The sequence below is a fragment of the Scomber japonicus genome, chromosome 7 (assembly GCF_027409825.1).
Source record: "Scomber japonicus isolate fScoJap1 chromosome 7, fScoJap1.pri, whole genome shotgun sequence".
Classification (NCBI taxonomy): domain Eukaryota; kingdom Metazoa; phylum Chordata; class Actinopteri; order Scombriformes; family Scombridae; genus Scomber; species Scomber japonicus.
The window spans coordinates 24195815-24218983 of record NC_070584.1 but is presented as its reverse complement, the minus strand read 5'-3'; the positions used below and the strand labels follow the sequence as shown (position 1 = coordinate 24218983).

General features: G+C 39.3%; 1 protein-coding gene across 2 annotated transcripts; it reads left to right on the top strand.

Annotated features, from left to right (window-relative positions):
- Nucleotides 1–6152: 6152 nt before the first annotated feature.
- rexo1 (REX1, RNA exonuclease 1 homolog) lies at nt 6153–21221 on the top strand. 2 transcript variants are annotated; one of them, XM_053322602.1, is made up of 16 exons: nt 6153–6462; nt 7343–9216; nt 9334–9435; nt 12914–13124; nt 13377–13525; nt 13803–13940; nt 14162–14285; nt 14472–14597; nt 15277–15417; nt 15868–15981; nt 16091–16164; nt 16930–17040; nt 17271–17386; nt 17563–17701; nt 18621–18741; nt 20028–21221. In XM_053322602.1, the coding sequence occupies exons 1-16, from the start codon at nt 6282–6284 to the stop codon at nt 20114–20116; spliced, it is 3810 nt and encodes a 1269-aa protein (XP_053178577.1). In that variant the 5' UTR covers nt 6153–6281; the 3' UTR covers nt 20117–21221. The 2 variants fall into 2 exon arrangements, with proteins under 2 accessions (XP_053178577.1, XP_053178576.1); XM_053322601.1 differs by having other exon boundaries at nt 13374–13525.
- The last annotated feature ends 1948 nt before the right edge of the window (nt 21222–23169 follow it).

The window sequence follows — 23169 nt, the reverse complement described above, 5'->3', positions numbered from 1 at the left end:
AGGCTAATTATGTTAAATGGCCACACAAGTGAAATTTGGGTCGGTGTTGCTTTCAGTGTAAAGAGTTCATGACATGTCCCCTTGCCACAACCAGAACTTGTAATATTTTTTTTGTATTTCCTTTGTTTTTTTTTTCTTCTAAAAATCAATTTATGCATTAGACCTTTAATATTTTGGCAGTAAAGGTTAGAACTCCTCTCACGGGGTTTGAAAAAGCACATTTTGGCCAATGTGACCCGAGTGTCGTTTGTTGATTGAAAAGTCATCATATTATTATTTTTTTGTTAAAGGTTCACTAATGTCTTGTTTTTGGGGATTTTTTTGATGACACCCCTTTTCAAAACAATATTACAAATAAGAGGCGAAGAGATTTCTCAAAAAAAAAACATTGAAAAAAAAAAAGGAAAAACATTCCACAAAAAGAAAAACTACAAAAAAAAAAGTCTTCCATGAACATGTAGCTGTATAAGTTTACCTTATTTTTTTCATGTTTGAAAACTCCATGTCAATGTGCCACACTGATATATTTTTTTTCCCCCTTTTTTTTTTTTTTTTCTTTTTGTATGGCTGTTAATAAGCTTTTATTTTCTACATGGTGATTTTCATGCAGGTGCTGTTGAGTTCAGGTGAAACACCGGATGTTTTCCTTAAAGTTTTGTTTTTTTTAATGTTTTGTGTTTTTAAAAGTTCAGAGTATGAGGGTGAGAGATGGCGAGAGTTTGTGTAGTTGAGCTGGAGCGTTCATGCCCAGTGAAGGCAAGTTTTTAAGTTTTATTTTTTTATGTGTAAGAGTTGGCAATAATCAAAACCATTTTTTTTATTTTTATTTTTTTGGAGGATGAGGATGATGAAGGGGGAAGGGGGGGGGGGGGCGTTCAGATTAAGTTAAAAGCTCATTCTGAAACTGACAGGTAACGGACTGGTGATGAGGTCTCACAACACTGTAGCCATTTCACCAAAGAGGGTTCAAAGTCATGACGTTGAACAAGTTGAGCACGATCCATCACAGAAGAAGTGGGGATCATCTGATTGTCCATGTCCTGTTGCCGACAATGCAGCAACGGTACTCTGGAAATGGTTCCCTTGGTGTGAAAGGACCCATTATGCTGATAATAGGACACTGTAATAGTTCTAAAAAAAAAAAGAAAAGAAAAAAAACCTTTCTATAGATGCATCGTTATGGGGGTTTTATGTCTTATAATAAGACTTACTTGAATTTGTGTATGCAGCTGTTTCTTCTCCATTTGGGAAACTACTTTGCTATCAGTAATCTCAAAGCATTAAGCTAATGATCAAGGCAATCTTCGGGTTTTGAAAATACCTATACAGTTCAGTATTCTGCCTTTTTTTTCTCTCCCTTTTTTTGTTTTGAGCATCATAAAAGTTAGTCCCTACCTTTTTGATAGGGCCGGATACTCAAATGCACAGACCTTGGCCATACTCTGTAATATCCTGAATGGTGTAAAAGGAGTTTTCTTGGTCATGACCATTTCTACTTTTTGTCAGATGGCAGTAGTTTTTCAGACTGCCTTTTATTGAGGGGGGGGGGGTATGGGGGGGGGATGACAAAATGATATCCTACGCCTCTCAATTTTTATATTGTATGTCATTTTGGAGTAAGGAAAGTGTTAAAATTCAGTCATTCATTCAAATGGACAGTCCCATCAACCTCCCCACAGTTTGAATGTAGCCCACAGGCAAAGCATTTACAATCCAGCAACATTGATCAAATGTTTTATAAATAGTTCATTTCATGGACACGGTGTGGGGAAATGTCAATTCTGTCTATGTTGAGTCCTCAAGCTTAAAACCTTTTTATTATTTTTTTTGAGAGTTGACACTTGATTTTAACGCTGTCTGAATCACCCCCCCCCCCCCCCCCCCCCCCGGAGCCCATTGTGTTCATGGGAAGAAATTTGAAATAAATACATCCTTTAAATACAAAAAAAAATAAATATTTTGATTAAAAATAAGCACTTTACTGTACCATGTGAATGATTGCAGTTCACTCAAGGCAACATTTATGACAGTTGCTACAGAATTTTGTATTGTTTTTCTAAAAAAAAGTTTAAAAAAAGAGCAATAAAATGCTTTTAAACTACACACTTGTCTGTCTCATTGCTGTCTTTCTATTTCTCTTCTGGGGTGACTACAAAAGTGATAAAGTGAAAACTACTGTACTTTCCCTTATACGTCCTTTTCTCCTGTATCAGCAGTTTCATATTAACTAGCACTTATCTTTTGGCCAAGGTTGAGGCCGTTTCATCTGAATCTGTGCTGTAAATCCTTTTATCAGTGGCCCTCTGATACCCGAGCTGACTGCATCACATGTGTCCTTGGCTGTTGGTAAATATGAGCTCAGTTGTCTCCTCGCACAGAAATATGACGGCGGTTTCACCTTGCATTAGTCATGCTGGGAACCGCTGAGGGTGGTGGCGCTATCTCTCTCTCTCCCTCTCTCTCTCTCTATACGGCAGAGCAGGAGGCCCGATTCTCACCAGACTGATGCAACCTGCTGCAAGAGCTCCTGCTGCGGCTCCTGTGTGGCTCCTCATGATTTCCCTGGAGATATGAAAAGATTTCTGCTGAATGCCAGAATGTGTCATCTCAACACTAATAATAGGATATGTCTTGGTATTGTTAAATCCAGCTGTGCAGACTGAAGTAATGTTAAATACATGTGTTGCTAAATATTCTTGATGCTGTTAAAGTCCTAAAAACATCAGCTGGGTTTGGTTCAAAGTTGATATTTAAGCCAATGAATGAGCAGAGACACTTATTAATAGACACTTATTATAGTCATTAGATGCTTGTTAGACACTTTTTATATCCAAAAATAAAAGCATCAGCATCAATGACTGTTCAGAAACCTCAAGACGTGTCAATGACGGAAGCAACTAACAATGTACTACACCAATTCTAAAAGTTTATCTATTGTTTATTTATTTATTTAAATCAATTAAAGACTCATGTCAGAAAAATAGTCAAAACTGCTCTTCACAAGTTCTGAGAGCCCATGCTTATCTTCATATTGTCTATTTAAAATAGCATAAAACATAAAAAACTATTTACATTGTGTAGTTTGACCCACTAAATGTTTGGCTAACAATGATCAATAGTGTTAATTGTGTCAATCAATTAATCAACTCAGTGTTTCAGCTCCACTATCAATGTAATAACTTCACACAGTGATCCATAATATTTAATGTCATGATGATTTCTGTAAGATTGTCTGCTCTTCATGCAGAAATAAAGCTCAAAGATTTTCATTAACATCCGAAACAAAATGCACAACTAAATAAATTGCATAACGTTTATTTTCGCATTGCAAACGTCACCATCAGGAAATGAAATGATGCAACAGCAATGTGTTTTCAGTACAATCTCCAGGAGCATGTGACCACCAACAAACTACACCACAGTATCTGTCTCCCTCTGGTGGAGTTTTCACAGACGCAATGCGGTAGATTATATCTTTAGTCAGTAAATTAAAAAAAAAAATTCAGCTTTCAATTTAATTGTATCAAACATTAGTTACCTACCTGACATTATTCACAGATCATTAGATTTTAAGTCTAAAGAGGGTCAAGTGAATACTTTAGTAGACATTTAGAAAATAGAATTATTTTTGAACATAATTTGTTGTAATTTCTATTTTCCTGATCGGGATTGCATTTATACTTTTCAAATGATCTTTAGATATGTCTTTTCATACACGCCAAATCTATTTAAGATAAGATAAGATGTATCTTTAATGATCCCCCTTGGGAGAAATTCACATTGACACAGCAGTACAGTGGATAAAAAGTAGCAGTGAAAGGGTGAAAGTGATAAAATAAATACAATAACAATCTATGTGTGAATAAATCTGCAATATATAAATAAATGTGCAATATGGAGAAATTCCTGAGATTATCTAAATGTGTGCAATGTACCTCGGTTCAACATACTAAAGATAGCATCAGTCTTTTTATGTGGGAGTGGGAGGTATTAGGAGCTGTGGTGTTGTGTAGTCTGTGGCTTCATGTTAAGGACATTTATCTGCTAGTATAAAGTGTAAAAGGTGTTAATCTAAAGATAGAGCTAAAAATGAACTTAAAAAGTAATAAACTCACTAGAGCTGCAATGTTTTATCAATCAATTCATTGCCAACCACTAAATTAATCACCATCTAATTTAATAATCAATTACTTATTTGGAGTTATTCTTTTAAGGATAAATATTCTCTGGTTACAGCTTCTGAATATTTCCTGCTTTCTGTGAAAGTAAACTGAATATTGGGTGGTCGACTGTTGGTTGAGACATAAGAATATTTCAGTACGTCATCTTGGGCGTTGGGGAAACAGCGATCAACATTCTTCACCATTTTATGGGCCACACAATTAAATGATTAATTGAGAAGATAATTAACAGATTTATTGATAATGACAATAAACATTGGTAGCATAAAAAGAAAAAACAAGTTACCTTTAGACTTCAAAGGCTTGTAAAGCTGGAGTTGTGTCCAAACCCTTGGGATGAACTGTTGGATGAAGCATCTACGATGTCAGGAAATTAGGAATATTTGTCATTACTGCTGTACTCTTTATTTAATTAAAACAAAGCGTGTGGAGATGAAGAAGCTACATCTGGAGTGCCAATTACTACAACACTGATTACCTGCTCAGACACACCTGAGATAGTTGATTGGGACTGGATCTACCTGGATCACCTGACCTGTGTGATGTGCACAAAAAGCCTGGACACCTGTTAGTTAGATGTTTGTGAGTCAGCTGGAGGTAGGTGTGAGGGAGCATTTCAGAAGACATTTGGTTTGCCCTTTTAACTCTGAGGACAGGATTTTGATAGGAACAAATTTGTTTAGTCACTGTTACTGTAAAAATCTAGTAATTGTTCTGTAACTTTTGACGTATTGGGAGTCAGTAAATTCTTACCTGAAGTTATAATATTTAATGTCACCGGCAACAGGAGCTGTGAGGGCTAGGACACGACGAGTAGGAGGGCCGCCGCGGTGAGCACGGAAGCCTAGGGCGCGGGCCCAGGTGGAGCCGCTGCGGGTGCAGATCTTGGTGGTTGTAGCAAATATTCAAAGGAGAACTTTGAAGGCCGAAGTGGAGAAGGGTTCCATGTGAACAGCAGTTGAACAGGCTTTTTTTTTAACTTGCATGAACTTCAGTAAATCAGTCGTGTGAAGTTTAAGCATTTTTGTTTTAAACTAGCCAGAAAACAATTGTTTAGTGACTGCCAGTTTAATGTGTGCATAGGCTACTGTAACTCAAATTCTGTTTATTTTACCACTAAATAGACCCTTTTCACAGCACTTTGACATCAGAGGAGGAAAAACTCATGTGTAAATGACATGTCATTTGTCCATGTAAGACTTGTGAGTGACTGGTGTATGCAGCCATCAGTGTTAGTTCCACCTGTGACTTTCCTGCTTTGATTTGTCCAATTGATAGCTGTGAAGTGTCCTTTTTTTTAAAGTGACTACTTTCTCTATTAAGGCACCTAGAATTTGAAATTACTTTTTATTTTTATATTGGACTAGCTAAATCACTTATCTTAAATCCCACCTAAAAGCACACTTGGATGGAGGGACTTTCATGTGTGTTGTACCTTTATAGACTGCTGCTGAGAGGTTTTCATGAGGCTTGTAATTTAAACCTGGTAACCTGTTCCTCCTGTCTTTGACCCCCAAAATCCCTCTCCTCATCCTCCCCTTTACAAAATAAAATACTTTAACACTTGTGTTGTGTTTTTATTTTTGTCTAATTACAGACAAAACCTGTTATTTAAAATTAGTTATACTATGAGTAGCACATCATGAGTGTGTCTACTAGCTTTTAATGGTTAGCCTAACTGAAGGAATGAAACCATGAAATTACACTCAAGCTGAAAGCAAGGAAACATACAATTTATCCATGAATTCTTGTATATTTACTAAGACATATTTGTGTGGGTGTGTAGCCGACCTCTAAGGGTATTTTTCTCTTTTTAGTATGAGTTTTAAGGGCGTATTTGGGGCTTTTACACTAAGGTCCAAGCTGCGCCATTAGCAACCGTTGCTATCACGCATGACGTCGCCGAGCGCGTCACGTTTGAATCAACGCGAGACTTCACGTGCCCCCAGCCCCCCTCCCCCGACCGATCCAACATGGCGCCGTAGGGACGTTATTATTGTTCCGTCGCTCCCTTCAAGCTTTTTCGCTGTTCACCGAAAACGACGCGGAAAAACTGGGCCGAGCGGGTTCATGCGGGCATGAGAGCAACACCTGGAGATAATGCTGAGATCCACCGGCTTCTTCCGCGGGATTGACTGTCCGTTTTACGCGGAATATAGCGAGAGCAAAGGCAGCAGAAATGGGTGTAACAGACCGTACTGTCACTTCAGGCACAGCCAGCAAAGACGGCTCTCTTACGGGGCTGCAGCCGATGTTAAAAAGCTTCACTCGGCACAGAAAGGTGATTATAGCCAATGTTTTCACTAACCCAGGCTTTGCTGAATACCTAAATGTGATATTACTCGCAGAGGACGTGTGTGGAGCGGACTGAGTTGGGAGGAAATGTGTCGGGGGGGGAAAAAGGGGGCAAATTAAACCAAAAGTGTTGATGTCAGCTGCACAGTGCAAACAATCACATTCACTGCATCTTATAAATTTGATATCCAGGTTCACGACATGTTTACCTCACACAGGGAAATTGAAGAGTCAAAACAGGAGCAGAACAATAACACAACACGTATAAGTAACTTTGAAACTCGAAGCCATTATGAACGTCTATTATGCACAAAATCACCCATAAAAATGGTACCAAATACTCAAATACGCTTGTTTCTTTATCCAACACATTTCAACATATATATTCAAATGTCTTATTTTGTTGGACCAGCTGTCTGAAAAGCAAATAATCAATTTACTGTGATGTAAGACAAAGAAAAGCAGCAAAGAAACACGTTTGAGAACCTGGAAACATTTAATATTTGACATGTTAGCTTTAAAATTACTTAATGATTAATTTATTATCAAATTGGTTGCTGATTCATTTGTTGTCAATTGTCTTAACTATTGGACCTCGATCATATTATGCACCAGGAGTGGTCAGTGGCTTGTTGTCTTTGAATTAATCTAACTTAGAGCAGAAAATGTGAATTTTATAATTACTTTGATGAAGTACTAATAAGCATTTGGTCATATTATGGCTGATACTGGTTCTGCTGAATATGTTCAGTATCAGAGGCCAGAGGATTTGATTGGTACATTCCTAGTTGAAAGTGATTAGCTGAGTTTGAGTTAAGATTGTTTTGGTCAAATGTATTAAGGCTGTCTGTCTTTCATCCCTGCAGAACAAGGTTATGACCCATTCAACCCAGAAGTTGTAAGGCCTCAAGAGCAGCAGAATGGGAAGCCGGCTGCCTCAGGAGACCTCAGCGGTGCTCTGGAAATGGTCAACAAGGCCATCGAGGAGGTCCGCAGTGAGGTGGAGAGGGAGAAGAGGAAGCTCTCTCGCATTGGGGACGAACCATATGAACCCACCGGGGGCACCAGTTTGTCTTCATGTAATGCTGGTAAAGGCAAAGCAGCAGCAGCAGCAGCAGCAGCATCCACACACTCGGCCTATGATCCTGGGAGTTACCAGATGACATCAGGAGGGTATAATCCCACACCTGGTTGTAGCAAGTACACCTTGGATTCAGACAACCAGGGGAACAATAGTAACTCAATGGAGTATGTTCCTACTTCAGTGAAAAAGCCCCTGTCTCGGACACAAACACACAAACCCCCCTCTCCTCCCCCCAGCCCAAAGTACTCAAACAGCACATCTTCCTCTAAGTGTAAATACACTGTGGACAATTCCAAACCATCTACAGATATGGAGTATGACCCGCTCTCCAACTACTCAGCGGGAATCGCAGGAAAGCGCAAGAGGGGCGAGAGTGCACATACTGTTAAAGGAGAGGGGAGCAAGTCACACAAACTACCAGTGTCTGATTTGTCAGATGAGGAGTATGTCGTAGCGGTGAAAAAGCCACCGCAGCAGAGTGTGGACACAAAAAAGTATACTTTCTCTGACTCTGATGGGGAGAGCTCTGGAACAGAGTATCGACCCACCTCGCTTAGTAACCTCCAGCAGAGAAAAAACAACAGTGGGTCAGCTGGAGAGAAAGAGAGAAAAGAAAGAACTAAAAACTTGTTAAACGCACTGACACAGAGGAATAAAGATGATTTGGCACAGGACTCAGACATCCAGGAAGATATTTTGCTAAAGGACAACCTGGAGAAAAAGAAAGTGGCTAGTCGAACTAGTCACGAGAAAAGTGGCAAATCTGAGAAAGTGCACAAACTCGAAAAGGAACTTAACAAAACATCACATAGTAAGAGTGGCAGCAGCAGCAGTAAGGATAAAGGATCATTAAAGAACTCAAACCAGGACTCTGCAAAGAAAGAGAACAAGAGTCATGGGAAGAAAGATGATAGGAAGAACACGGTTAAGGTTAAGACAAGTGACAAAGTTCACAGAGAAGACAGGAAAAGTGACAGTAAGATTAAAGCTGTGGAAAAAGTAAAAACTGACCACAGCAGGCGAGATAAGGATACAGAAAACAGTGCAAGGGAAAGCAAGAAACCCAAGATTATAGACAAGGAAAAGGAGCATAGCAAGAATAAAGAGCGACAACACAAAAATGGTAAACTTGATAGCAGTAAAACAGAAAAGGATGTGAAGAAACTTAGTAAAAGCAGTTCTAGTAGCGGGAGCAGTAACAGTAAAGGGAGTTCTTCAAACAGTAAAGACAAGCTGAAGCCAACCATCGGCTCATCAAACGGGAAGAAACCTGAGAAAAAACGGAGAACTCTCAGTCTAAGCCACGCCGATCTGTTCGGTGATGAGAGTCCAGAGGAGGCCGAACCGATGGAGGTGGACGACGACGATGAAGAGGCAGAGGAAGTGCTGGTGAGGAAGTCCGCGGACGCTTTAAAGAGGGGTCGACTGAACAAGAGGAAAGCGTCAGAGCTGACTCTGTCTTCGTCTGAGGACGAGGCCGACTGCAGCCAGGAGGGCAGCAGAGCAGATAAGGACGAGGTTGACGGAGCTGGAATAGACTTCTCCAGTTTCCAGGATGATCTGGACTTTGACTCCGATCCCATGGAGGAGTGTTTGCGGATCTTCAATGAATCTAAGGATGTGAAGAGGGAAGACAAGGGAAGGCAAGCTAAGCAGGTATTGCTGTTACTTTCTCCTTCTCCCATTTACCTCATGTGGTCTTTTTATTAGTGTCAAATTTGGCAATGACAGTTGGTGAGACTGAATGAATGATATCATGTTGTGCTCTCTCAGTCCTCTAGGGATTCAGATGAGGACAAAGGCACAGAGAGCACTTTAACAACTCTCTTCCCTGGTCAGAAGAAGAGAGTCTCCCATTTCGTTGCCAAAGGAAGTGTAAGTTTTTCACCTTGATGTCATTCTCTTTCCCCATGGTTTTCACAAGGCACATTGAATTTATGCATATATACTTCCTTATATATCATGCTTGCTTAGATATCATTCATTATTACCCAACACCATCAGAGGAGGAAGTCTACAAAACCTGCTCACCGTGGCACACAGCTATTTGGTTGAGAAGCAGTTTTGTTACGTGTCATTGCTCTGTCCACTGTTTAAATGATGCTTGTCTCCTTTATGAGACAAGAGTCTGTAACAAGTTCACTAAATAGTTGATCCTGTTCTTTAATAACTATTTAATTCAAATTGTTGATCCATATGATGTTAGAATGGTTGGTGACATGACGTGAGGAAAAAGTTACTTGGAGTAAGCGTTTCTTATTGCACTTTATCAGCAAAAACCTCACAGATTTCACTGGTTAGTTGTCCTTCTATTCTGTAAAGAGCATAACAAAAAAAGATGTTTCATTTTAGAAGAAGCTAAATTTGACATTTATATGTATAATATATTCGAATCCTGAAGGAATTTATTCACAATCTTATCTTTTAATTTTCTTGGATATTCTGCTTAAAGTTTAGATGTATTAGATGCACATTTGCTTTTACAAACAGGAGAAATGAACAGGCAGTTGTTCTCAGCTCTGTGTGACTCTGTGCTGGAAACCTGCAGCCTGTCTTTGCAAACATGTACATGAAAGCCTTAGGCAGCAATGGGAAAACCCCTCAGATTACAACAACAGAATCTGCTGGAGTTCAGTACAGGTAGCTCAGGTGATGCTTCAGGAAGTTCACGCTGGTATCAGAGCCTAAGAGGAAACAAACAGTGAAAGCATAACACGAAAAATAATGAAACTAAAGGTGCAGCTGGGGGTTTCCAGTCGCTGTAGATTGTTTGTGCCATCCGATTTGACAGTAAGCAACCAGCTGTCAGTGTTTCCACAGAGTTCATAGACTAAGCAGTCTGTCAGAGATCTGGCTGTCTGATCAATAGGCCATCAGTTAATCAGGGTGCTCTGACAGCATGGCTTCACTGAACTACACTGTCCATGGCTGCTTCATTAAAAGCTCAGTTTGTAGAGATTCATTTTGTCCATATAAAGTTTGGGGTTAATTCACATAATCACACAAGTCAAATGTTTCTTAAGAGATCAGAAGTGAACTGTTCAAGCACTGATCAATGCCGAAAATATGAGCTTGTTTTACTTCTATTATGAATGTACAGCAACCATTTAAACTAAAAGTATACAAAGATAGGCACACAGTAAATGAAACACACACATTACAGTATATAATGTCAACATATTGAACATTGATTTTCATGTTAGAGCTGTAACGGTTAGTCCATTAATCAGCTAGTCAATTGACAAAACCTCAATCTGCAACTATTTTGATAATCAATGAATAGTTAGCCAAAGATTTGATGATTCCAGCTTTTCAAATGTGAGGATTTGCTGCTTTTTTTTCTCTTACATCACAGTAAATTGTTTCTCTTTTGGTTTCATATGGAAGAATTATCCTATCTTTATTCAAGAGCGTAGATTTTCAGTTTGAGAGCATGATTTTATTCCTTTTCAGTGACACAGCTCCTTCTCATGCTCAGATTTATTCTGAATAAATACACTAAAATACAATATGATGATGATTTGAGGATAACATTGGTGCTTGTAATGCAGTCTATTACTTTCACCTACTACTAATTAGTTAGCCTATTTACGCTGACACCCGGGGGTCAAAGTCAGGGGGGCGCATAATTAGGTTAGTGTTGGTTATGCTTTCACAACCAGAGAATCAGCTGGTTACACAGCTTGTTCTGAGTGCGTGCACATTAGATTTGAGCATGCAGACTTTAGATCTGAGCGCGTAGACTTTAGATTTGAACGCGCACAGGACATATTTGAATGCGAGCGAAATGTTTGTGTCCAAGAAGAAGAATTGTGAGCACAAGCATGTGATTTTTGATTTCAAGCACACATTTTGAAAGAAAGCAGCAGACATCTCAGTGCGAGCATGAGGAGAATAAATCTGAGCATGAGAAGGGGCTGTGTCACTGAAAAGGAATAAAATCATTCTGAAACTGAAAACCTACGCTCTTGAATAAAGATAGGATAATTCTTCCATAGTTTCAGTTTGACAGATCCAACAAAGTAAGACCAAAGATCACCTTGGGTCTTTCATGTTATAATGTGTAATTTTCACTGTTCTCTAGTTTTATAGACTGAACAATTAATCACTTAAGACAGCAATCACTAGTTGCAGCCCTAATTCACATTATAGAAGTCTGTCCTGATTTTCAGTTGTACATTATGATCTACTCACATTATTAAAGAAGCCACCAGGAGGTAGCTCATACAGTATTTACAATCACAGCATGAACAATTTGGACTTAAGCTGCTGTTTTTGTTTGTGTCCATCAAAACCCATCATAGAGGTACTGCTTTAATCAGGGAATGATTTGTGAGGAAATCAGAGGGGTGATGTTTTTGAAATGTTTGTATCCATGAAAACGAATCAGAACCACAGTGAAACTACGGTAGACTATGAAGAATATTAGGCTATTTCTTGAAGCTGTTACAGTAACATTTATAAAGTAATTATGAGCTTTAATTAAATAGTAACAATACTTGAACTTGACCCCAGCAGGTTGCAGGAATATTTTAATACACCCCGCCCCCAATTTCATTAATCAAGTAGTGCAGTATTTCACTCTCAGCGATGTGATGTCAAGCTCTTTTCTCGTCCTCTTTTCATGCAGGCACATAGGGGATGTGATTGTATACAACAAAACATAATGTTAAATGCTAATTTAACAGAATTAAATCCTCCAACACTCCTTTCAGTAATGTGGATAGCACCACTGAGCCAGATGTGACAATACATTTATTCTTGCAAGTTAGTGTTTAATTCAGCTCTATATGCAGCATGCAGCAAACTTCTACATAACATAAAAAATATAATTACAGCATGCAACAGAACAATGTGCTGTCATTGTTAAAGTAAATAGGCTACAGTATCTGCCTACTTGTCTGCTTTGATGACAAATCTCCAAGCAGGGATGCAGACAACAGCCGGTCCATTTACTGTCTTCACAGAGCTTAGATGTGGTGTCATCTCAGTTGTCACACGAGCACTGACAGTTAAAATCCATTTCTGATTTTAATGTTGTTTTCACTAATGATTGTTCTCATGTTGCAGCCCTTTACTTTCATTTTTTTAAACAGCCTATTTTTATTTTAGATATTTTAAATGGTCTGTGAGTGAAGCAGTATAAACCACTATAAAGGGGATACATTTTATATTTAAAAAACTCAGCAGATGCAAGGATTTATAGACCGAAGGGGGAGGGGATCCCCACCATCCCTCTGGCAAATCAGACCCTGGCCTTAATATTTTGTGTGGGCCACCCAAGAATGACACATTCTCTCCATATTAAAAACACAGTGGTCATTTTTTAATGAAATGTATTCCTCTCTGTCAGAATGATGCACCTTCTAAGTCTGTGGTGCGGCCGTACAAGAGGCCCTCGGCCCAGGAGGTTTGTTACCAACGTATGCAGGTGGCGCAGCAGCAAGCCGCTCAGCTTTCTGCTTCAGTCAAAGCGGTCTCACATATCTCCAGTCCCAGCTCCTCTGGAGAGAGGAAGAGAATAGCGCACCGTCCCAGCCCACTGATGTCCTCATCCAAAACAAGTACGAACACATCCACTCTTCTATAATGAAGCAGGATTTAGCTTTTATTATTATTTTTAAATAAGTTGTGAAAAAATATTACTGCTTTTACTCTTATAATTTCCTAATATGTGATGATGGTAACTTAAAAAATATGTGTAATGGTGTCTAACTCTTCTCTCTGAGGGACAGAAATTGAGCTGTTTCGACTGTTTTAAGCATGAAATCATGTGTATGTATGTGTGTGTGTGTGTGTGTGTTTAATCACAGCAGGCTCTGCGGATGCTAAACCAGCCAGCAGTCGAGTGTTAACCCCCAACCAGACCCATCAATCTGTCAAGGCTCAAACCACAGCTGGTATCATGTCCAAGACCATGTCCACTGTCTCACAGAAGAGAGTGGCTCACATGCCCACCATGAAGGTATCTACTGACTTCTGTAACTCTCTGAATTAGTCACTTGGCACAATCTTATAGTTGCAGTTTGTCTTTACACGACTTGAAAATATGATGCTGCAAGGACGACGATGTTTATTACTAATTATTTTTCTGAAAGTTTCTTATGACTTTTTTCTGCTTATCCCTGCATAACCTTGAAGATTACTGGTAGAGTTGGATCGCCTTTTTAGAGACGAATGTTTATTTAACCCGTAAAATTTGACTCACCGTCGATGTTCTCTCTCTGATTTGACTTTGTCAGAGTACTTCAATGAAGCGCCCCGTCATCCCCATTGAGTTTGGAGCCAAAGTGCCCAACAACATCCGCCAGCGCTACCTCACCGCCTTCATAGATGAGTGTGTCAAATTTTGCCCATCCGACGACATTGCCTTCCAGATGGTATGAATAACACCCTCTTAGCAGCAAATGCATCCTAAGCTGCTATCTGATTTGGTTTTGGAGCATCTTTTTTTCTGTTTTAGCATAACTCATTGTTCATTAAGCTGCAATGTTTGAAAATGGAAAGCTTTTATCACACTCTTTCTTGTATGCCGTGAGTAAGTTCTCCAGTAGAAGAAGTTGTGGTTTTGACAGTGACCGGAGTTTCATTTCTGTTTCAGGGACTTGACGAGGAGAAGTTGGTGTATGATCGCAGCAACAGTAAGAACATCTACCTCAACGTAGCTGTCAACACGCTGAAGAAGCTCCGCAGCAAGAGCACCTCCTGTCCCTCCCCTGTCAGCAGTATGTCACCTCAGTCACAATACAGTATTTACTCTGTCAGTGTGTAGATGTTGTTTTTGTTCACATGCATGAACAAAAATCTTCACAAATTTAAGGATAGCATCAAATGAGTTTGAGCAGAGAATAAACTGTTGTATGGAGGGTTCAGTGTTAACGTGTGTGTGTGTGTGTGTGTGCTGTTAACAGAGGAGCCAGGGTCAGCTGCTAACAGGAGGATCCAATCCCATGAGGATGTTCTGGGAGGTCGTCTGGCTGCCACAACGAGCTTCACTGTCAACAGGATGGGTAAACAGCAAGAGGAGAAGCTCATCGGTGAGGGTCGACCTTAGGTTTTGATTTTATTTTGTTCTCCTGTTTTGTTTATGACTCCCACTGAGTGGCTTTATTGCAATAACATGAAACGTGTTTCCACTGGAATTTATTTTGACACACTTCAGTTTTTCTCCTTTACATTTGCCTTTGTTCCTTTTTTCCCTCATTGTATTGTTTGGTTACGAAAAAATCCAGACTTTATCTCTACAATCAAGGAAGTAACTGAAAGACTCTTTGTATTAAGTAGAGACTTTTGGACTTTTTCAACCCAGTTCTTCTTTTGTTTACTCAGTGATGTGTTTGAGGCTTTTACACTAAAAGTGAAACTGTTCAAAATTGCCATGTGACTCCCTCCAGGTCCTATTTACTGCCAACTACCTCCTCATGACCTCACGTCAGAGGGAGCATGTTTACAAAGCTACTGTTTTGGGAGGGATTGTTTATTCAGTCGGTCAGGAACAGGAAAACAGGAAATTAATTAATAAATACTTCGCTCTTTGCTTCTCTGATATGCAACTCCGCATAACGTTGACACAACAGTATTTATGATAACAATTTCCTGGTAAAAAAAAAAAAAAGCTTCTACTATGACTTGTGTCTTTACCCTTTCAGTTTTGGTTTTATGACATTATTACACAAAGACAACATTTGTTTTACTTGTTGCTCTGACCCTCTGCAGGAGCCACACTGTACAGGAAGCTGAAGGCGTATCTGATGACAGAGGAGCAGCTCCAGGAGCACGGTTACCCAAGAACGAACCCTGAGGCCTCTGGCAAGGCCATCATATACAACCTCCCAGAGAAAAAGGCCATTGCAGACCGTAAGCAACTACATGACCCCATAGATCTCCCATATCCTTGATAATTAACACTACTCATTTCTAATTTCTAATACTATTTACCGTAACATACAAGGGAAACACACATGAGGGACAGAAAGGCATTTGTGGTTTATTTTGCTGAACAAAGCAAAGTAAAAATGTCAAATTCAGCAGAAAACATCCTGCCGGCTAGCCGACTGAAATAAAGATAAATAAACTATACAGAAAATCTGAACTTCAATATAACAGTGGTGCGAGGTGAGTAGGAGCCTCAAGGCTACCAGCATTGGGCAGGTCTAAACTTATCTAACCCTTATGGCTTCCACCCAATGAACAACCTGCAACATACGCACACAAGCCCTGGCAGAGGCCCTGCGGCTACCATATATTAACATTCATGAATGTGGTTTGATTTTCCAGGGAAATTACTAATCTGTAATGTTTTCCCAGCATTCACCAAGATATGCTGTCGATGTGGCGCTGAGTATAAAATCAACATCAACGGCAACTGTGTGCGGAAAGAAGAATGTGCTTTTCACTGGGGACGTCTGCGCAGACATAAAGGTGCGTTTGTTTTTGTTTTTTTTGTGTGTGAATGGTCTCTCCACCCCTCCTGTTCTCAACTTTTATTTATTTCCATCTCTTTCCTTCCAACTCTCATCCTCTCCATCAGTCGCTGGAGGCTGGGAAACCATCTACAGCTGCTGCGCCGGGGCTGTGGGTTCTCCTGGTTGCTCAGTTGCAAAGGTATTATCCTTTCTCAAGTCAACAGCTTTTAAATATTCCTTTGAGCTATTTAAAGTTATAATATCGAATATTTTCATGCTCCACTGTGTCATGGATAAGTAAATAGCTGCAGGTCTGTGAATCTGGGGTAGATGAGCTTTGGTTGAGTGGTCAGCGCAGTGATCCATGCTCTGAGAGATTGAGGTTTGAGACCCCATGTGGGAACCTTACTTTGCAGAATAGTTTATTGATGAACACTTATTTTAATACTTTAAAATCCTAAAAAGAAAAAGTATAATAAAAGCAAAAATTGTTACATCTGTTTCCACTTTTAAATACAAATACAAATACTGGGCTCTCTGCACTTCCCCAACAGTGATACTGTTTGGAGGTTAAAGTGAAGTCCAAAAACTTACCTGCAATTACAGCTTAGCGCCATATGGTGCCGCCAAAGAGAATGAAATGGAGATCTTCGAGATTGCCACTTTAAGAAGTGTAATATCTGGGTTACTGTGGACATTCAATGGGACTTGACTTTTTTGCCTTCAAGGCAAGGCAAGGCAGTTTTATTTATATAGCGCATTTCATACACAATGGCAATTCAATGTGCTTTAAGTTCAAGTTCAAACACCAAAAACTAAATAAAGTACATCTAGAATGCCTACACTATAACTTTCCTCTTGATTAGTAGTTTTCTGCACAAATCTATCTATTTATTTATTTGTTTAGTTATTTATTTACTTTTAATAAAAAAAAACAGACTTAAAATATTTCACATTTCCACAGCAACATGTTCAAGATGGGCGTAAAGAGACATTTGACGGCTACGTCTCAACGTTCAGTAAATCTCTACCACCAGACGGAAATGCAGGGGTGTTTGCTTTGGACTGTGAAATGGTGAGTCAGGTTTTTAAATTTTTGAGTTAATTTTTATTTTGAGTTAATTTAATGTAACAATAAAATACTGCCTTTTCTTTCAGTGCTGACTAGTTTAGTACATTATGGTGCTAATTAATGATTGAATGCTGAATAATAATGAATCACTTTTCAGTTTTACTGCGCAGCGGGGCACAGTGTCATATTGTTTATATTCATCACATTCACTTGTTTTGCCTCCCTGGAAACAGTGTTACACAACACAGGGCCTGGAGCTGACGAGGGTGACAGTCATTGACTCCGAACTGAAAGTCATCTATGACACGTTTGTCAAACCTGGGAGCAAAGTGGTCGACTACAACACACGGTGAGTTTTTCCCCCTTCAATCAATCAATTCATAGATTAACTGGTAAACAAATAATTGTCAGTGGCAGCCTTGTCTTGAATTCATTTAGGTGAGAAGTCCAACTGTTTACCATAAAGATGGTCCATGAAACAATCACAGTGTTGTAAAGGAAGTACATCTTGCACTTGATTGACAGGTTTTCAGGTGTGACGGAGGAGGACTTGGAGAGCTCCACCATCACCCTCAGAGACGTTCAGGCAGTGCTTCTCAGTATGTTCAGCGCTGAGTCCATCCTCATAGGACACAGTCTAGAAAGTGACCTCCTGGCTCTCAAGGTAGTCTTATTCTGATTTCAGCTTCATTAGTCTTTAACACTTCATGTGACAGTTTTTTTGTTTTATTTGATTTTATAATGATATGATGGGGCAAAATCTGAGTTCCCATTATTCCCTTCTTGTGTCTCTTTGCCGCTCGTAGCTATGATGTATGAGAATAATCTATTCACCAGGAAGTGTGCACAATGCCTTTAATTTCCCCTTCCTTTCACCAAATAAATCACAGTTTTTGAAAGTGTGAAGCATGCATTTGAATGAGGTAGTGATTTTTGCAAAAATATCACTTTCTTTAGAAAATGCATTATTGTGTAACTACAACACAGAGGACAGTTATACCCTCCTAATAACATACAGTTTATATATTTCTGTTTTCCCAAATAAAATCTTCAAAAGAGAGTGATAACTGAAAATACAGTATCACAACAAATATCATAAATAAGCCATATGATAAACATGAGGGTCCTATTTAGACTTACCATAACTGGCAATTAACAATGAATGCAGGTTTTTTAGATATTCAGTGTCAATTGTGGCTCCTGTTCTTGCTACTTTATCAATAATTACACTGGTATTGTTAACTTGTGCACCATTACATTAGTAAAAAATATAATTTATGTCACAGAACAAAAAGATAGCATGCTTCATTTAATTTATTAACTTATTAAAACATCCAATAAGTTTGAGAACCACTGCTCTGTAGACACTCAGTAATCCATGTGGATGAATTTCATTTATTAGAAACGTTTTCAGTATTTCTATGCGTGTAACGCTCATGTACGGCGCAAAATTACTTTATTGGATTGGAGAAAACGTCATAACAGCCTTTGTTCCAGGTTATTCCAGCTGAAATGTAAAACCCTTGAAGTAATGCTTTGTCTGTCCTTCTCTGCTTCTCTCTGTCTGTATCTCTCGATTGCAGCTTATTCACAGTTCAGTCGTAGACACAGCCATCGTGTTCCCTCACCGACTCGGCTTACCTTACAAACGTGCCTTGAGGAATCTGATGGCCGACCACCTCAAACGCATCATCCAGGACAACGGTGAGAAAAAAATCACACAGAACAGGCAGTAGTTATATTATTACTGTAAACTTTATTATGGGAGTTTTTTTTAATTGTGTATTACTCATAATTTTAGTTAAAACAATTAATGAATGAATTATGACATTTCTAGGATTCAAATAAGGGAAAACTATCAGCAAACTGAGAAGCCATCTGAGTCCCCAATACTTATTTTTGTTATGTCTCATTTATTCAAAAGAATAAAAATCATCATTTATAGCTGAAATGACCTCTGTGACCTCTCATTCATTCAAACCTTTACTTATACAGGGTAGGCCCACAAGTTTTCTTTTTTCAAGGATTTCATGATTATAATACAAATATTAAAATATAAGGAACAATAAAAGCAATATGTAAAGACAATAAAACATATATGGAAAATTTCAAGGCAAATAAAAGCACAAATTCAATAAGGTGAGTCCAATGAGATTAAAGTTAGTTAAATAGAGAATGTTTTTCAACCTAAATGAAATACATATGCACATATGTATTTGGCAACATATATCAATAGGAACAGATCCATTCTCATAAATTGTTATTTGACTGCATTACAACCATTTCACCAACAGATGTCACACCTCTGCAAACTCATGTGTTTATAATCAAGGGTTGAACTCATTTTTAATACAGTTGACCAAAATGAGTCAAGCCTTGATTCTTCATCACTCGATGAAACATCTTACTAAATATTAAGTCCTGTCTGGGAATGTTTTCTGTCTCAGGAGAGTGTTTCCGTTCACAGGGCTTTGCTCATCTGTTGTGCTACAAATCACAACCTCTTCAATTTGTGAACTCATTGTCAATTTCTCCAAGAACCACAGCAAAAAGTCAAGAGGTTGTGATATGTTGCACAAAAGCTAGCAAATCCACAGTGGTGTCTACTGAACAAACAACTACTCTGCAGAGACTGAAAATGTGATTGCTGTTAATAACTCTTTAGAGCCGTATCTAAACAAGCTACAGTAAATATTGTCTTTGGATCAAAGGAACATATCACCCAATTCAACAGTGTAGCTCACTGATATGTTTTTTAGTGGTTTATGGACAACAACGGAGACTTACAGCACAGAGGAATAAGATATGTGAGGCTTTGGATAAACACACAATACCTTAAAGTAGCATCAATTCATTGCTGGCTTGGTGCTTTAAGACATACTTGTTGTAATAAAATGGAAACTGTCATGCTATCGTAACTTCTTACAAATTTGGTAACGTAATATTCAGGAATAAAAACATTTTTTTGTCATTTGTTCATGTGTTTGCAGTGGATGGCCATGACTCGAGTGAAGATGCGTCCGCCTGCATGGAGCTGATGTTTTGGAGGATAAAGGAGGACGCAAAGGTCAAAAGATGACCTCTGACCCCTCGACTCCACCTTTGTCAGTTGTACTTCATGCCTTCACGTTGGTTGCAGGGAGACACAGAGGAGAATGTTCAGGAGGTGGGATGAGAGGGATGGCTCAGCACAGTTGGAAGTTTTCAGCAGAAATATCCTGAGAAGAGCTTTACCTCCTGTCATACTTGAGAAGTGTCAGTCCCCTTCAAAGCAATAGGAGCCCAAATGATCAGTGTTTCATTACTTTATTTCAGTTATAAATAATGTTAGTTAAAATGTATTTCTGTTTATTTGAGCAGTGTCTTTTAAGGGCAGCGGGCTCTTAAAACCATTTATAAATAAAAACCTTTCTATAGCAGAACTACTTCAAATGGCAGGGCATTGTCCGCTGAACAATGACGATTAGTATGATATTCATGCCAGGCTGTGTCTTCAGCCTAAATTGCACTATAAAAACGCTCTTGTTGTATAGGGCCCAAGTCTGAGTACCTCATCTGTGTTATAATGCATACACTTCTAATGAATAACACGTTACTTGTTCCTAGTTACACTTAAGTGCATTGACGTCTTAGAGTCTGTTGAACATTACTATGTAAATGCACTTGTGTTTTTCACGTTGCACCTCATTTTTTTCTGCCGCCGATGCTGTTGATGTTTGCACAGCGGTTCTCATCAAGTTAATTTTGTTGGCTCTCCAGCCTGAACTAATCCTATAATACTTGATCATAAATAAAGACCCGCAGCAGAAATGTAAAGTCTCTGCTGCTTCCTATTTGGTATAGTTTGAATGGAATATATAATATCACTGTATTTTGTAGTTCAGACAAAAAACGCTGACTATAATCCACCACTGTCTCCATGTCATGTGCACTGCATGAAATAGAATCACAGGAATCATTGTTACAGCAGGTATGACATGTCGTTCCTCCGTTAATACAAAGTTAGCATCAGTGATATTGAATAAGGACTGAATTACTAATAAGAAACAGTGCGTATCAGCTAAGGTGCTGTTTTGTGTTGATGATGACTGAAGAAATACCACAGTGCTGTAAATATGCTTTTTTTTCCTTTTTGTATTTGTTTATTTTTGGTTGTTTATCTTTTTCTATTAAAAGGTATTCGTTAAAAGACGACGTTGCTCTGTGTTTTTACGTGTGGACCGTCCTTTCCCCGCGCAAATAGTTTCTGACAGTGTGACAGCTTTTTCTAAGTACAGTGCTTGGGCCTCTTGCATTTTCGTCCGTCCAGGCTATATGTCTTTTTTAACAGCAGGTGCAGCAGCCGTAATTCTCCTTTCTTCAGCAGATGTGTAAATTGGAGAAAATAGGAGTGAAATGCTAAACTGAGAGGCCCATCCTTTCTTCGGTGTGTTTGCCTATTAAGCTCGTCCCGTCACATGTCAGTATGCATTTCCCCAGGCCAGGCCACAGACCCCAGGTATTAAAAGAGCCAGTTAGCTCGGATCAATAGCTACACAATGTTCCAGTGACAGGGAGGGGGGCTTCCTAGTGTTTATTGAGTGTTGCAAAGATTTTGAACATGTGGAGCAAAGCAGCTTAGAGGGGTCGTCTTCATTATCAAATTCGATCAGTGCCTCTCTTTCTCTCTCCTCTGTGATCACCTTTGACTAGAGGGGGTCAAGAGGGGGAATCTGCTCTGAAACTCACCCCATGCTGGGAGATGGAGAGCTGCATTATTTCTGCTATAGCCAGAGCTAAGAAACATTGAACTTTACTGCTCATGTTATGTACTGCAGGATTTTCATCATCAGTTCATCTTTTTACTTTATCTATTCATTGTTTTGTCCAGAAAATAGAGACAATTGCATACAGTTTCTTAGATTTTAAAGTTTTAAACATACAGTACAAAGATGAAGAAAAGTAGCAAATCTTCAAGTTCGAGACACTGAAACTAGCATTTTGTTTTTAAAATGACAAACTATTATCAAAACAGTTGCATCAGTTGATAAATCGTTTCAGCTTTGGTGGTATTATGAATAAAGTTCTTTATCTGTTTCATCCTTAACTGGTTGACAGCACTGAAAAGATCGAGTTATTGCAGAAGATACATTTTAACAATCAAAATACTTGAGAGCAAGAACATAAAAGACAACATACTTGTATGACCTCCTCTCAAGTTTAAATGAAACTCCAGCTTGCCTAAAAGTGGACCAAAATCTTTACTTAGACAGTTTGTTTTGTCGCTGGGCTCTAAAAGATGAGGATGAAAAGATGAAGGCTTGAAAAGACCAGGGTCTGTATTCTCTATGCGTTCTAAGTTCACCCCAGCACCCCGGTCTAGCCCACTGTGGGTGCCCTTGACCCCCGGGACACCCACAGCTGCCTATCCCTCTCTATGTCTTTAATCTATAGCACTCCCGCCTAATTAACAGACTGATCTTTACTCAGTCCCTTGTATTGATCTGTTGGTGTAGCTGCTTATTGCCATGCTCCCAGGGGCCAGGCAGGAGATCATAAGAAGATAATTGGAAGGTAATGGGGCTCCATTTCTAATAAAGAAGGAATTATTCGAGTCTAATGCATTTTCAGACCCACAGCTCTCATATCCGTAAATCAGGCGATTTGGCGATCGATTAAAAGGTTTTTTTTGCATCATGCAGTCATAAAACTATCCTCATTTAAATTCTGCTTTCTGAACCAGAGCTATCTCCATGTGTGTATGTTTGAGATTTTTTTTGTGTGTGTACTCTGTGTGTTCACAGCCAGGTCAGTGTCAGTCTAAGCCCTGAGTGTGTCATAGTCAGTGTCAGGCCTCACAGCGTGATCCTGGCACTCAGAGGGGCTTAAAAAGAGCCACTGACCCACCGCCCCGCTCTTTCTGTATCTCTCGGGTCAAAGGCCAGCCGGCCCTATCGATTCCCCTCGATGAAGAAGTCTTTAGCTCCTCCGCCTGCTCTCCCCTCTTTGGCCCACATGCTCGCGTACCAACATCGCGGCCCCAGAGGCCTCTCAATTGTGTTTTGCATACCGATCGATTCCAGTTTGTGTCCAAGGGGGCCTTCCTTTGAGATAACTGACAACTACAAAGGTCCCCTCCTGACAGGCCCTTGT